The 13,152-nt window shown below is 38.8% G+C and overlaps 1 protein-coding gene across 5 annotated transcripts in view; it reads right to left on the bottom strand.

The window, feature by feature from the left end:
- COL24A1 (collagen type XXIV alpha 1 chain) overlaps nt 1–13,152 on the bottom strand; it is a 391,998-nt gene that overhangs the window by 289,057 nt on the left and 89,789 nt on the right. For all 5 annotated transcript variants that reach the window (XM_027536666.1, XM_027536671.1, XM_027536669.1 and 2 more), the window contains exon 9: nt 1,425–1,469. In XM_027536666.1, coding sequence (XP_027392467.1) covers nt 1,425–1,469 — 45 coding nt within the window. The remainder of the gene's footprint in view (nt 1–1,424; nt 1,470–13,152) is intronic.

The raw sequence follows: 13,152 nt of genomic DNA, 5'->3' as shown, positions 1-13,152 counted from the left end.
TCCCTGGGATTCTCAAGGCAAGAACACTGGAGTGGGTTGCCATTTCCTTCTCCAATGCATGAAAGTGAAAAGGGAACGTGAAGTCACTCAGTCATGTCCGACTCTTATCGACCCCATGGACTGCAGCCCACCAGGCTCCTCTGTCCATGGGATTTTCCAGGCAAGAGTACTGGAGTGGGGTGCCATTGCCTTCTCCAATAGAGCTTACTGTTCCTCTAACATGAATGAATGAAAGAAAACATTGGCTTTATTTATTTATTTGTCTTTCCCTCAGGGATAATCCATCAGTTTACTTTCTGGAGCTCCTCTTAGGGCTTCCTGAGGCTCTTTGCTAAATCTCCAGTAATGATCTGTCACCTTGCTGCTGCTGCTGCTGCTAAGTCGCTTCAGTGGTGTCCAACTCTGTGCGACCCCATAGATGGCAGCCCACCAGGCTCCCCCATCCCTGGGATTCTCCAGGCAAGAACACTGGAGTGGGTTGCCATTTCCTTCTCCAATGCATGAAGGTGAAAAGAGAAAGTGAAGTCACTCAGTCATGCCCGACTCTTATCGACCCCATGGACTGCAGCCTACCAGGCTCCTCCACCCATGGGATTTTCCAGGAAAGAGTACTGGAGTGGGGTGCCATTGCTTTTTCCGATTTGTCACTTTAGTTAGTATCTAATCTCTCACCCTTTTCACTGATATATGCATTCTGGCCTAGTACACATTGTACTGAAAACAAGAGATTTGACTTTATTTTTTCCTGTGACATAATGATATATTATTTTCTGGTGGAAGAAAGAAGAAATAACATGATCAAAAACTGAACAGTTTCCAAACTATTTTGACTTTTACATATGTGCGCATATATAGAATGAACAAAAAATAGCATACTGACATTCTAATTTGGATTGTTATCAAACTTATTTGCATTCCTTCGCACAATGGTAGGGAACTAACAGCTGTGTATAGACTCTGGAGAACAGGCAAGCCCCCGAGAAATACAAGAAAATCAGAGAGTGTGTGTGTGTGCACGTGTGCATATGCATGGATAATCTGGGCACAGGGCTCACAGCATTTATAAGATTCTCACAAGAGTTTATGAATAACAAAAGTTTAAAACAGCTGTTTCGGAACATGTTAGGCAGATAGTTGAAAGTAAGTCTAAGATAAGAAAAAACCAACAAAATTTAGTAGATAATAAATTAGAAGTTTTTCCTGTACTAAAGAGAGTCAAAGAATTAAGAAAAATTGACAGGAAAAAGACATTAAGAAAATTGAAAGCATTAAGAAAAAAATAAGCATTAAAAAAAGCATTTCCTTAAAAGCATTAAGAAAAACTGCAAGAGTTAAGTGTGGAAAAATAATCTCTCAGTGGAGTTTCCCACTGTGTATTTTTTTCACTGGAGAAGATGCAAGTCTGACAAAGGAAGAATACTTACTTGTTCCCCTTGGAGTCCTGGGAGTCCTGGATGCCCCTTGAGACCCTGCAATGGTAAAGGTGAAGACATGCTATGAAAAGTAAACCCATGTGAGTCCAATAACTAACCACAGTTGTCATTCACCCCAACTTCCAGTTTTCTCATTAATGAAAATGTAATTATTACTAATCTATGTCTTATTAAATGTTATCCTTTTAATTTAATAAAAATTTAATTTTATTAAGTAATAAATTCTTATTAATAATTCTTAATCAATTTTGAGTGCTATTTGAAAGATTTGTTGTTGGCAACTAAAATGGTTACATAGTATTGAATAAAAAAACACCATCATTTATAAAAGGCTGGTATTTAGCAATAGGTCTGCTCAATTCTGCTGCAGCTTTTTAAAAGTTGGTTTTAGTTCATTAATGCTGAAATGAAAGGCCTTCAGATATATTCTGTTTGTAATTATTGAAAAACTGGACTATATTCACGCAGTTTCTCTAAAACATTGTCATAACATTCTGTGAATGAGTGAATAAAAGAGACTGCTCAAGTCCACCCAAAGGGGGTTTATAAGACTTTGGCCACCTCACGCGAAGAGTTGACTCATTGGAAAAGACTCTGATGCTGAAAGGGATTGGGGGCAGGAGGAAAAGGGGACAACAGAGGATGAGATGGCTGGATGGCATCACCAACTCAATGAACGTGAGTTTGAGTGAACTCCGGGAGTTAGTGATGGACAGGGAGGCCTGGCGTGCTGCGACTCATGGGGTCACAAAGAGTCGGACACCACTGAGCAACTGAACTGAACTGAACTGAAGAAATCAATAACCAATGTTATATGTCAATTATATCTCAATTTTTTAAAAATGACATTAGTAACAAAAAAGATTTTCCAAATAAGAACCAAAGACAAATCTTAATCTCTATCATCAACATTCAAAGATATAAAAGAGATAACAACCTTTATGCTCTAGAAAGATATTCTATGAGCAAAAGGAAGGAAGCTAAAAAAAAAAGAAGACAGGAACAAAGAATCAGCGTATTTATACAGCTCTAATTAACAATCAGTAAGTCAACCTGCTGTTTACTCGATTTGCTGTATATAAAAGAACAACAGAAAGTTCCTTTTTAAAAGAATCTCAGAATTTTAAGCAAACTTCAAAAATCTGAAATAAATCATAGTTTACAAATGTCAGAAACTTCAAATTAACGTAGAGCAAACTGAAGATACATTTTTGGGGTTTCAGGATATAGAGTAACAGAGGGAAGAGAGTCATTCAGGATTAATCACTGAGGATTTATGAACATGAATTCATGAATTAGAGAAGGAAATTATACCCTGGTTAGACAATGGGAAAATTAGAAGAGGTGCCTATTTGAAAAATAAGGAAATGATTTAAGCAGTTTCTGAGATGATAAACTTAAAACATAAGTAAATGTTTAAGTAGAGAGACTCTTAGGAACCATAGAGAAGATCAGAAAATGTAAGAAAGCAAGTTGGAGGCAAAAATTTTTGTGTTATCTGTAAATGTAAGCATATAAGTAACAAGGGAATAACAGAAGGAAAAAACCAGAGTGCAGAGGAAATGGCCTGTCTTCTGGGAGCTCCGTTCTTTCCTGATTAGACTATTAAAAATAAGAGAAGTAGCCATGACAAAGAATACGGGGAAAAAGTGGAGGGGAAGGAAGGAAGGCACAAAGAAACTTCACTGAACTAAAAAAACTAATAAAAACAAAGAAGTGGCTAATTCTATAGCAGTCCTATGAAGCAAGTATCTTCCGCATTTATGCCATGCCAAGTCGCTTCAGTTGTATCCGCCTCTGTGACCCCATGAACTGTAAACTGCCAGACTCCTCTGTCCATGGGATTCTCCAGGCAAGAATACTGGAGTGGATTGCCATTTCCTTCTCCAATTTTACAGATGAGAAAATTCTCTGAGAAATTAAATGATATGATCAAAGTCATGTAGGCAGTAAGGTAGAATCATGTTGGTTTGACAGATTCATCATGAGCTTAGTAACCTGCCCTTCTATTTACTTTATATGCCTATATTTGTCTCAAACTCAAATGTAGGACAGTCTCATCCTCATCAAATGTTAAATTGTAGATAACCAAGATAAATCAAAAAAAGGAATTATTAAAGCTACACATTTACCAATGGCCTCTAATACACCCACAGTTTCACTCTGAGTTTATACTTTTTTTTTTAAGATAGCTAAATACCAGCCTAATTACAAAACAGGGGACACTGTTCTCAGCTGTCCAAATGTTAAAGAGTCTACAGATAAAAAATATCCACAAACCTAGCCTTTTCACTTTTTTAATACTGGGAACTAAGAAATGTCCTCAGCACTAAAATAGTGGCTGCATCTCCCTCGGAAGAGGCAGCAGATCTAGAAGGATGTATTTCCTAGGAGAGGGTCAGGAAGATGACAAATGGGGAGCCGGAGTGAGAGGCATATAGATAGAGACTCTCTGTCAGGGGCCTAGTTCCTTTTCTTTAAAAACAAACAAACAAAAAACCTGTATTAAATATTTACTTCCTTGTTTTGATTTCTGTGTACTGCTGAGTCTAATTATATGCTTCCCTTTCTCTGGCCACTCTCTGTTTCTCTGACCGAAGATTCTTCCCTCCTCAGCCCTGGTGAAACAAAACACACTGGTGCTACAACCGTGTTAGCGTACTTTCCCTGAAGCAGTTTATAACAGTGAACTAGACACACTGACCCTAATATCCTCCAAATGTACAATTCCCTCCTAAGAGATTCTTCTTCATCAACAGCCCTTAATAAGAGGGCAACACCAAACAGTCATGATCTTTTCTTCATGAGCTCACTCCTACTCCACCTCAGCCACAGGAGACGGCACTCAGTCTAAGGGGAGCCAATATGAAGTCTGGCCAGTAGCCTATAAAGACACTTGGAATAGAGACTTTCTCATAAACAGGGTCAAGCTGGGCCAATTAAAATCTTCTTAAAAGTAAGTTCAACAGGAAGGAAGGAGGGAATAGAAGGAAGGAAAGACTAATTTAGGTACTTAGCTAAAGCTAGAAAGACTGACAAAGGAAAGATAAGAGAAAGAGAAGAAAGCCCAAGTACAACTTAAAAAATTATTGTGAAAAGAAATTATATTGAGAAAGAAAGTTGTCAGAGGGAAAACTAGGTAACACAAAAAGGCAGATGCAGAGAGGAGAGGAGCAGCAGTACAGAAAAGTATAGTAAAAGAGCTACAAACTAATGCTGCTAAGATACTCAGAGCTGCCTTGAATCAGTACCTGTCTCCATGAGACCAAGTCATATTACAATACATATTTTTAGATTCCATGGGTCTCCAGTTTCCCTTAATGCTGTAGAGAGGATTGAAATAATTCTTTATTCCTTGAGATAGCCTATGTCTCCATTCTTTGCAATCAAAAGAGTCTAAGTAAAGCACAAAATGTTTTTGGTTTGGTTTGCTAACTGCTAAGTCACTTCAGTCGTGTCCGACTCTGTGGGACCCCACAGATGGCAGCCCACCAGGCTCCCCCGTCCCTGGGATTCTCCAGGCAAGAACACTGGAGTGGGTTGCCATTTCCTTCTCCAATGCATGAAAGTGAAAAGTGAAAGTGAAGTCGCTCAGTCGTGTCCGACTCTTAGCGACCCCATGGACTGCAGCCTACCAGGCTCCTCTGTCCATGGGATTTTCTAGGCAAAAGTACTGGAGTGGGGTGCCATTGCCCTCTGCTTTAACCTGTTAGGATTCTGCAATTACTAGAATCTGTTAAGAAATTCACTTTTTCCTTTTCACCCTGCATTGAATGAAAAACAAAGGCATTTATAAGAGGCAATTCAGGCTTTGAGGTGTAGGAAGAATTTAAGTAACACTGATGCATGTATCAGAGAAAAATCAGATTCAGGTTCCCATGGGCATATGACCTGAAACAAAGATGAGTGGAAGGGAAAGAGAATGGATCATGTAGGAGACTATTATGACAGTCTAGGTGAGACATGATTATAAATTAGATTTGAGGGTGGAGTTAGAGATGGTATATGAGCCCCTTAAAGAGTTTAAACCTAAGTTCTTGAACTATTTTAATATGGTATGCTCAATGTCTAGAACATAGTACAGTTCAGTTCAGTTGCTCAGTCATGTCCGACTCTTTGCAACCCCATGAATCGCAGCACACCAGGCCTCCCTGTCCATCACCAACTCCCGGAGTTCACTCAAACTCACATCCATCAAGTCGGTGATGCCATCCAGCCATCTCATCCTCTGGCGTCCCCTTTTCCTCCTGCCCCCAATCCCTCCCAGCATCAGAGTCTTTTCCAATGAGTCAACTCTTCGCATGAGGTGGCCAAAGTACTGGAGTTTCAGCTTTAGCATCATTCCTTCCAAAGAACACCTAGGGCTGATCTCCTCTAGAATGGACTGGCTGGATCTCCTTGCAGTCCAAGGGACTCTCCAAGAGTCTTCTCCAACACCACAGTTCAAAAGCATCAATTCTTTGGTGCTCAGCTTTCTTCACAGTCCAACTCTCGAATCCATACATGACCACTGGAAAAACCATAGCCTTGACTAGACGGACCTTTGTTGGCAAAGTAATGTCTCTGCTTTTCAATATGCTATCTAGGTTGGTCATAACTTTTCTTCCAAGGAGTAAGTGTCTTGTAATTTCATGGCTGCAGTCATCATCTGCAGTGATTTTGGAGCCCAAAAAGATAAAGTCTGACACTGTTTCCCCATCTATTTCCCATGAAGTGATGGGACCAGATACCATGATCTTCATTTTCAGAACATAGTAAGTGCTTGTCAATTAATTGATAGAAAGACCTGGATGAATAAATGAATTGATGTAAAGATGAAGAGGAATTTAAGTTATTTGGGGGAAAATAGATTCTAAGTATTATTTAATATGATATTTCAATTCTCTTAATATTGAAATGAAAGATTCTAAGTGGAAGAAAATATCTTTTTGCTATTTTTCAATGTAATATTATTCTACTGTAATATAGTGGAGTTAGCACCATTATTGTATAAAAGTCTCCCTATTCCTTAATTTGTGACTATAGGCCTCATTTGTTTTCTAAATACTAATCTGTAACATTTTTTTAAAAAATGAAGTAAATAATGTTCCTGGGAAAAAATACCTAAATTCAAGTTTTGACATAGCTCCAATCTAAGAACCTGACAGTTTATTTTTTTTAATTTGTTTATATCATAGTATTTTGAAAATATTATTTGAGTCACTGTTCTTCCTACACCCACAAAGGAAGAACAAAAAAGGTCCAGCAACTAACAACATATGACTTTTCTCTGATGAATATACTGAAACTGAAATGAATGCATTTCTTAAGTACCAATAGAAAAATTTACAAATTGTTTTAGAACATTTTAAAAACTCAATGTAAAGAGTTATAGGGTTGTCTTGATTTTTGTTGTGACGGAAAGTTGCCTTGCTAAAAACTCCAATAATAAGTGGGGCTTAGAATCTAATTTTAATATAGAGATTTTAATACTTCTTTTAACATTAATTTGAATCCTAACAAATAGGTTATCAATATATGACCACATAGGACAAAAAAGAAAGATACAACTGAATCAAAATTAGAAATATTAAGGGATGGAAAGGAAACAAACTTCAAGTATATACCTGAACTTCCCCAAGTAACTAAATTTTGGATAAATAAATAAAATATTTATCCATAAGGAAAACAGTGGAACCATTTACATACAGAACCATCCTCGCTTTGCATGGTACTAGAGATCTATAAAACTGAGCATATAGGCTGAAACCATGCAAGAAATATTAATAATGGGAAAAAGTCTGTGATCTTTAAAAATTTTTGTCAAATGTTAAAAAGTCTGTCAGTTACACTTGCATAGGGAAATGAAAAAAATGTTCAACTAAGATTTAGTACCATGTAATTTAAAACATTAGAAACAGTGAAAATTAAAGTTCCATTTCTTAGCAAAAATTTATGAAGAGTAGTTTGAATAGTGTGCTTTTCTTGTATAAAGAACCATACTGAGCAAACATATATCCTATGGTTTGGCAAAAGCATATTCAAAATCAGAGACATTACTTTGCCAACAAAGGTCCGTCTAGTCAAAGCTATGGTTTTTCCTGTGGTCATGTATGGATGTGAGAGTTGGACTGTGAAGAAGACTGAGTGCCGAAGAATTGATGCTTTTGAACTGTGGTGTTGGAGAAGACTCTTGAGAGTCCCTTGGACTGCAAGGAGATCCAACCAGTCCATTCTGAAGGAGATCAGCCCTGGGATTTCTTTGGAAGGAATGATGCTAAAGCTGAAACTCCAGTACTTTGGCCACCTCATGCGAAGAGTTGACTCATTGGAAAAGACTCTGATGCTGGGAGGGATTGGGGGCAAGAGGAGAAGGGGATGACAGAGGATGAGATGGCTGGATGGCATCACTGACTCGATGGACGTGAGTCTGAGTGAACTCCGGGAATTTGTGATGGACAGGGAGGCCTGGCGAGCTGCGATTCATGGGGTCGCAAAGAGTCGGACAGGACTGAGCTACTGATCTGATCTGATGATGGTTTGGCAAACTGTCACACTTCTTTCTAAGTATAGGTCAACTTCCAACATTTCATCCTTTGCACTTTCAGTGTCATGAAATAGGTCCAAGAGTTCTTCTAATATGAAGATTTTGGGTTTTTTTTTTTGCTGTTGTAACCTCCTCTGGGACATCTCTATCCTATTCATCACAACACTTTCCTCTTATGTCAAAAGTTCACCTTTACTAAGTACTTCTCTTTGCATATCTAGTTAACTCAAGTGGCAGCAGTGTTCCAGGATCAGCTATTTCTTCTATAATTCCATCTATATTCAATTCTAATTTCAATTTCTGTTATCACTATTTCTTTATTTCACTGTTCTGTCATCTTGTTTACCAGGTTGTGTTTTTTTTTTTTTTTTTTTGATTATCCATCTGTGTAAAATGTCACATGAGTTCATCACAGAGAGAAGGAAGCAACATAGTGACACATTCTGCTGTCTATGTAGTAACTAACAGATGTGCACAGTACAATCACCAACAGATTCTGAGTGAAGTGATGTGACTGGTCACTGATCTTGATGCACATCTACTATTTATGCAGAGACTTGTAAGCTGAAGAGCCAGTAGCAAAGTTTATACTTTATGCAGCTAATCACAGTTAATATATTGTGGTAAGTGAAATTTGAACCATGTTGTTGGGAGACTGGTGTTAATTAAACCATGGTAAGTGAAAGCTGTGTATACTGAAACCACGCAAAGTGAGGAATGCTTATATATACGTATTGAGAAAGAGTCTCAATGATATTATCTCCATGTTTATATATGACTGGTTTTTTTTAAAGTTTTTTTCCCCCACTAAATATAAGGACTTATATTCACTAAAATAAAGATTTTTTCCTACGTATGAGAAAGTACCCCCTATGGTATAAGACAACTTCTGCATTATCAACTTTGCTTTCCTATCTTGAGCCTCCTTACCTAAACTTTAAGTTTTAGAAAAGTAGGAGCATTCCTCTCTAGAATCCACAAAAACACCAAAGAAATTCTGGTGACTCAATGATTTGTCTCTGGCATTCCTCTTCTTAAAGCCCTTCAGTAGCTCTCTACCATATCATAAATGCTCTACCATGGTATCCAAGCTCCTTCATGATTTGACCCCTGAATGCACCTTATTTCCAGACACACCCTGACTAACACTTTATAATCTCCAAACAAGGACCTGCTTCTTGCCTCCAAGCCTTGGTTTATGCCATCACCTGTGTGTAGACAGCATACATGTCTACTAACTACGGTATCATCATGATAACTTTCTGTTCATCCTTAAGAAGCAGCTCAGATGTTGCCTCTGAGCAACATCAAAGTGTTCTCTAAACACTTTCCCCACCTACAATCTTAAGAAGTTTAGGTAACCTTCAATCACTGCTACAAAAACTTTTTCACATCTTCATCACTGCACTTGTTATAGACTAATATACTTTTGTGATTTACTTTAGTATCTACTTACTTTTTTAGACAGTAAACTACTTGAACACAGGAACTATATCTTGTTTACCTAATACTGGTTTCCTGAATGAACTGTAGGATAAAATGATGTGATTAAAACAACTGCAGAATTCTAGTGACAAACTTTATCTCAAAACTACCCTTTTGTCTGAAGCAACTGCCTTGTATCTTTTGCTTCTGTCTAGTCTCTGCAAGCTGAGGCAAAGGTGGGCTCTCCTTATAAATGATCACGTGAAAGGCAACATCACTGAGATATTAGTAGCAGGTTAATCAGTTTTACTCACTCTACCTAAATGGGATGGAGGGTGTTTGGAGGACTGAGGGGAAAATAAGACAGGTAAGAAGGGTTACTGATTTGAGAAGCAAATGGCAACCCACGCCAGTACTCTTGCCGGGGAAATCCCATGGATGGAGGAGCCTGGTAGGCTGCAGTCCATGGGGTCACTAAGAGTCCGACATGACTGAGCAACTTCACTTTCGCTTCTCACTTTCATGCATTGGAGAAGGAAATGGCAACCCAGTCCAGTGTTCTTGCCTGGAGAATCCCAGGGACGGGGGAGCCTGGTGGGCTGCCGTCTATGGGGTCACACAGAGTTGGACACGACTGAAGCGACTTAGCAGCAGCAGCAGCTTCAGGAAAAAGACAACCACAAGGACTAGGTGAAAGGGAACAGTCAATTAAACTTATAAACAGCATCAGCAAATGAATGGATAAAGAAGATGAGGCACATACATACAATGGAGTACTACTCGGCCATAAAAAGAATGAAATTGCGCTATTTGCAGAGGTGTGGGCAGACCCAGAGACTATCACACAGGAAAATCAGAAAAACAAATATTGTATATTAACACATATATATGGAATCTAGAAAAATGGTACAGATGAACGTATTTTCAAAGCAGTAATAGAGAAACAATTGTAGAGAACAAACATGTAGACACTAAATGGGGAAAGGGAGGGGTGAATTGGGAGACCGGGACTGACGTATACACACTACTATGTACAAAACAGAAAACAAATGAGAACCTACAGAATAGCACAGGGAACTCAGTGCTCTGTTGAGGGGATATGTAAACACACACACACACACATATATGGCTGATTCACTTTGCTGTACAGCAGCAAACAATGCAACATTGTAAAGCAACTACGCTCCAATAAAAATAAACTTACAAGCAGCATTCATTCATTCACTAATAGCATGGCTGCTAAGTGGCATTCACTGGGCTGAAATACCACACTGAACAAAACACCGTCCTTGCACTTAGGGATCCCTAAATCACACATATATTTCCTTTTATTTCCTAATGCACTGTATCTGAAAGCCAATATTAAATTTTCATTTTCTACAATATAATGGCATTCCTCTACAGACTAGGTCCAAGTATCTAATAATTTGTCACACACTACAGGACTCATGTCAGCAATGCCAAGAGGAATACAAAGGTTTATATCCATGTTTGGCCAACATAATCAGGGAAACCTATGGCAAAAATGAGAAATAGTGATAAACTGCTGCTGCTGTTAAGTCATTTCAGTCGTGTCTGACTCTGTGTGACTCCATAGACGTCAGCCCACGAGGTTCCCCCATCCCTGGGATTCTCCAGGCAAGAACACTGGAGTAGGTTGCCATTTCTTTCTCCAATGCATGAAAGTGAAAAGTGAGACTGAAGTCGCTCAGTCGTGTCCGACTCTTAGCGACCCCATGGACTGCAGCCCACCAGGCTCCTTCGTCCATGGGATTTTCCAGGCAAGGGTACTGGAGTGGGTTGCCACTGCCTTCTCCAAGTGATAAACTAGCCATAGCTGATTGAAAAAGAAGCCTTAAGCAAGAAATCAGAACAAAATTTTTAAAAAAAATCAACAACCACGAAAATATATTAGGTTGGTGCAAAAGTAATTGCAGTTTTGCATTGTAGAAGTTTGCAGTTTGATATGATTGGAATACATTCTTATATGTGGTTATGTTATATGTCATTTTAATGTGTATTTCTTGCTTTTTTTTTTGCTAATGACTTACTACTTGCTTTTTTAAATATTTATTTTAGACTTGGAAAATAATGTTAGACAAAAAGCAAATTCAAGTGATTTTCTTACTTGAATTCAAAATGGGTCCTAAAGTAGCAGAGACAACTCACAACATCAGCAACGCATTTGACCCAGGAACTGCTAACTTCCAGTACTGTGCAGTGGCTCAAGGAGTTTTGCAAAGGAGAGGAGAGCCTTGAAGATGAGGCGAGTGGTGGTCAGCATCGTGAATTGACAATGACCAACTGAGAGGATCATCAAAGCTGATCCTCTTACAACTACACGAGATGTTGCCAGACCTCAACGATGACCATTCTACCAACTTTTGGCATTTGAAGCAAACTGGAAAGGTGAAAAAGCTAGCTAAGTGGGTGCCTCATGAGCTGACTGCAAGTCAAAAAAGTCATCATTTTGAAGTAACATCTTCTATGCAACAACAAACCATTTTTCTTGATCAGATTGTGAAATGCAATGAAAAGTGGCTCTTATATGACAAACCAGCTCAGTGGCTGGACTGAGAAGAAGTTCGGAAGCAGTTCCCAAAGCTAAACTTGCCTCCCAAAAAAGGTCCTAGTTACTTGTGGTCTACTGCCGGTCTGATCCACTACAGCTTTCTGAATCCCAGAGAAGCCATGATATCTGAGAAGTAGGCTCCGCAAATTGATAAAATGCACCAAAAATCGCAACTCCTGCAGCCAGCACTGGTCAAGAGAAAGGGCCCAATTCTCCTCCAGGCAACACCCCACTGCATGTTGCACAGTCAACGCTTCGAAGTTCAACAAATTGGGCTATAAAGTTTTGCCTCATCCACCACATTCACCCGACTTCTTGCCAACTGACTACCACTTCTTCAAGAATCTCAACTACTTATTGCAGGAAAAAGGCTTCTATAGAAAGCAGGAAGCAGCAAATGCTTTCCAAGAATTTGTCAAATTTTGAAGCACAGATTTTTACACTACAGGAATAAAAAAACTTATTTCTCTTTGGCAAAAATGTGTTGATTGTAATGGTTCTTATTTTGATTAATAAAGATGTGTTTGAGCCTAGTTATAATGATATAAAATTCATGATCTGAAACTGCAATTACCTTTTCACCAACGTAATACTATTTGAGGTAAGGCAATAATGTTCCTGAAGTTTTGAGAATAAGCAAAAAATTATATAGAAAAATGATACCAGGTAACTGGGGAGATTGAGACAAATCATAGGAAGAAGACTGTGCAAACCTCTCTAATCTACCTATCTCCCTTCCTTCTTCAAACATACTTCGCTCACGCCCACAATAGACTCCTGCCCACCTCTGTCCCAAATTCCTCACAATACTGACCTACAATGCTGCAGTGGTAAAGAATCCGCCTGCAATGTAGGAGATTCAGGTTCAGTCCCTGGGTCAGGAAGATCCCCTGGAGATGGATATGGCAACCCACTCCAGTATTCTTGCCTGGAGAATGCAGAGGAGCCTGACAGGCTACAGTCCACGGGATTGCAAATAGTCAAACGTGACTTAGTGACTAAACATCAGCAACAACCTCCATTAATTAGTACTCAGTTTTTACTGCACCCCCCTTCAAGTCTAGCTGTCGTCCTTCTCAACTAGTTCTCATGGAGAAAAAGAGTAGGACACACTAACTCTTGAAACGCTGGTATACGAATGACGACAGTTGTTTTTTGAAGACAGAATTTTTTTTCTTTAAACTTTCTGGAAACGG

Source organism: Bos indicus x Bos taurus, chromosome 3 (assembly GCF_003369695.1).
Source record: "Bos indicus x Bos taurus breed Angus x Brahman F1 hybrid chromosome 3, Bos_hybrid_MaternalHap_v2.0, whole genome shotgun sequence".
Taxonomy (NCBI): domain Eukaryota; kingdom Metazoa; phylum Chordata; class Mammalia; order Artiodactyla; family Bovidae; genus Bos; species Bos indicus x Bos taurus.
The sequence above is the reverse complement of the archived record's forward strand: the minus strand, read 5'-3'. Positions and strand labels throughout refer to the sequence as shown.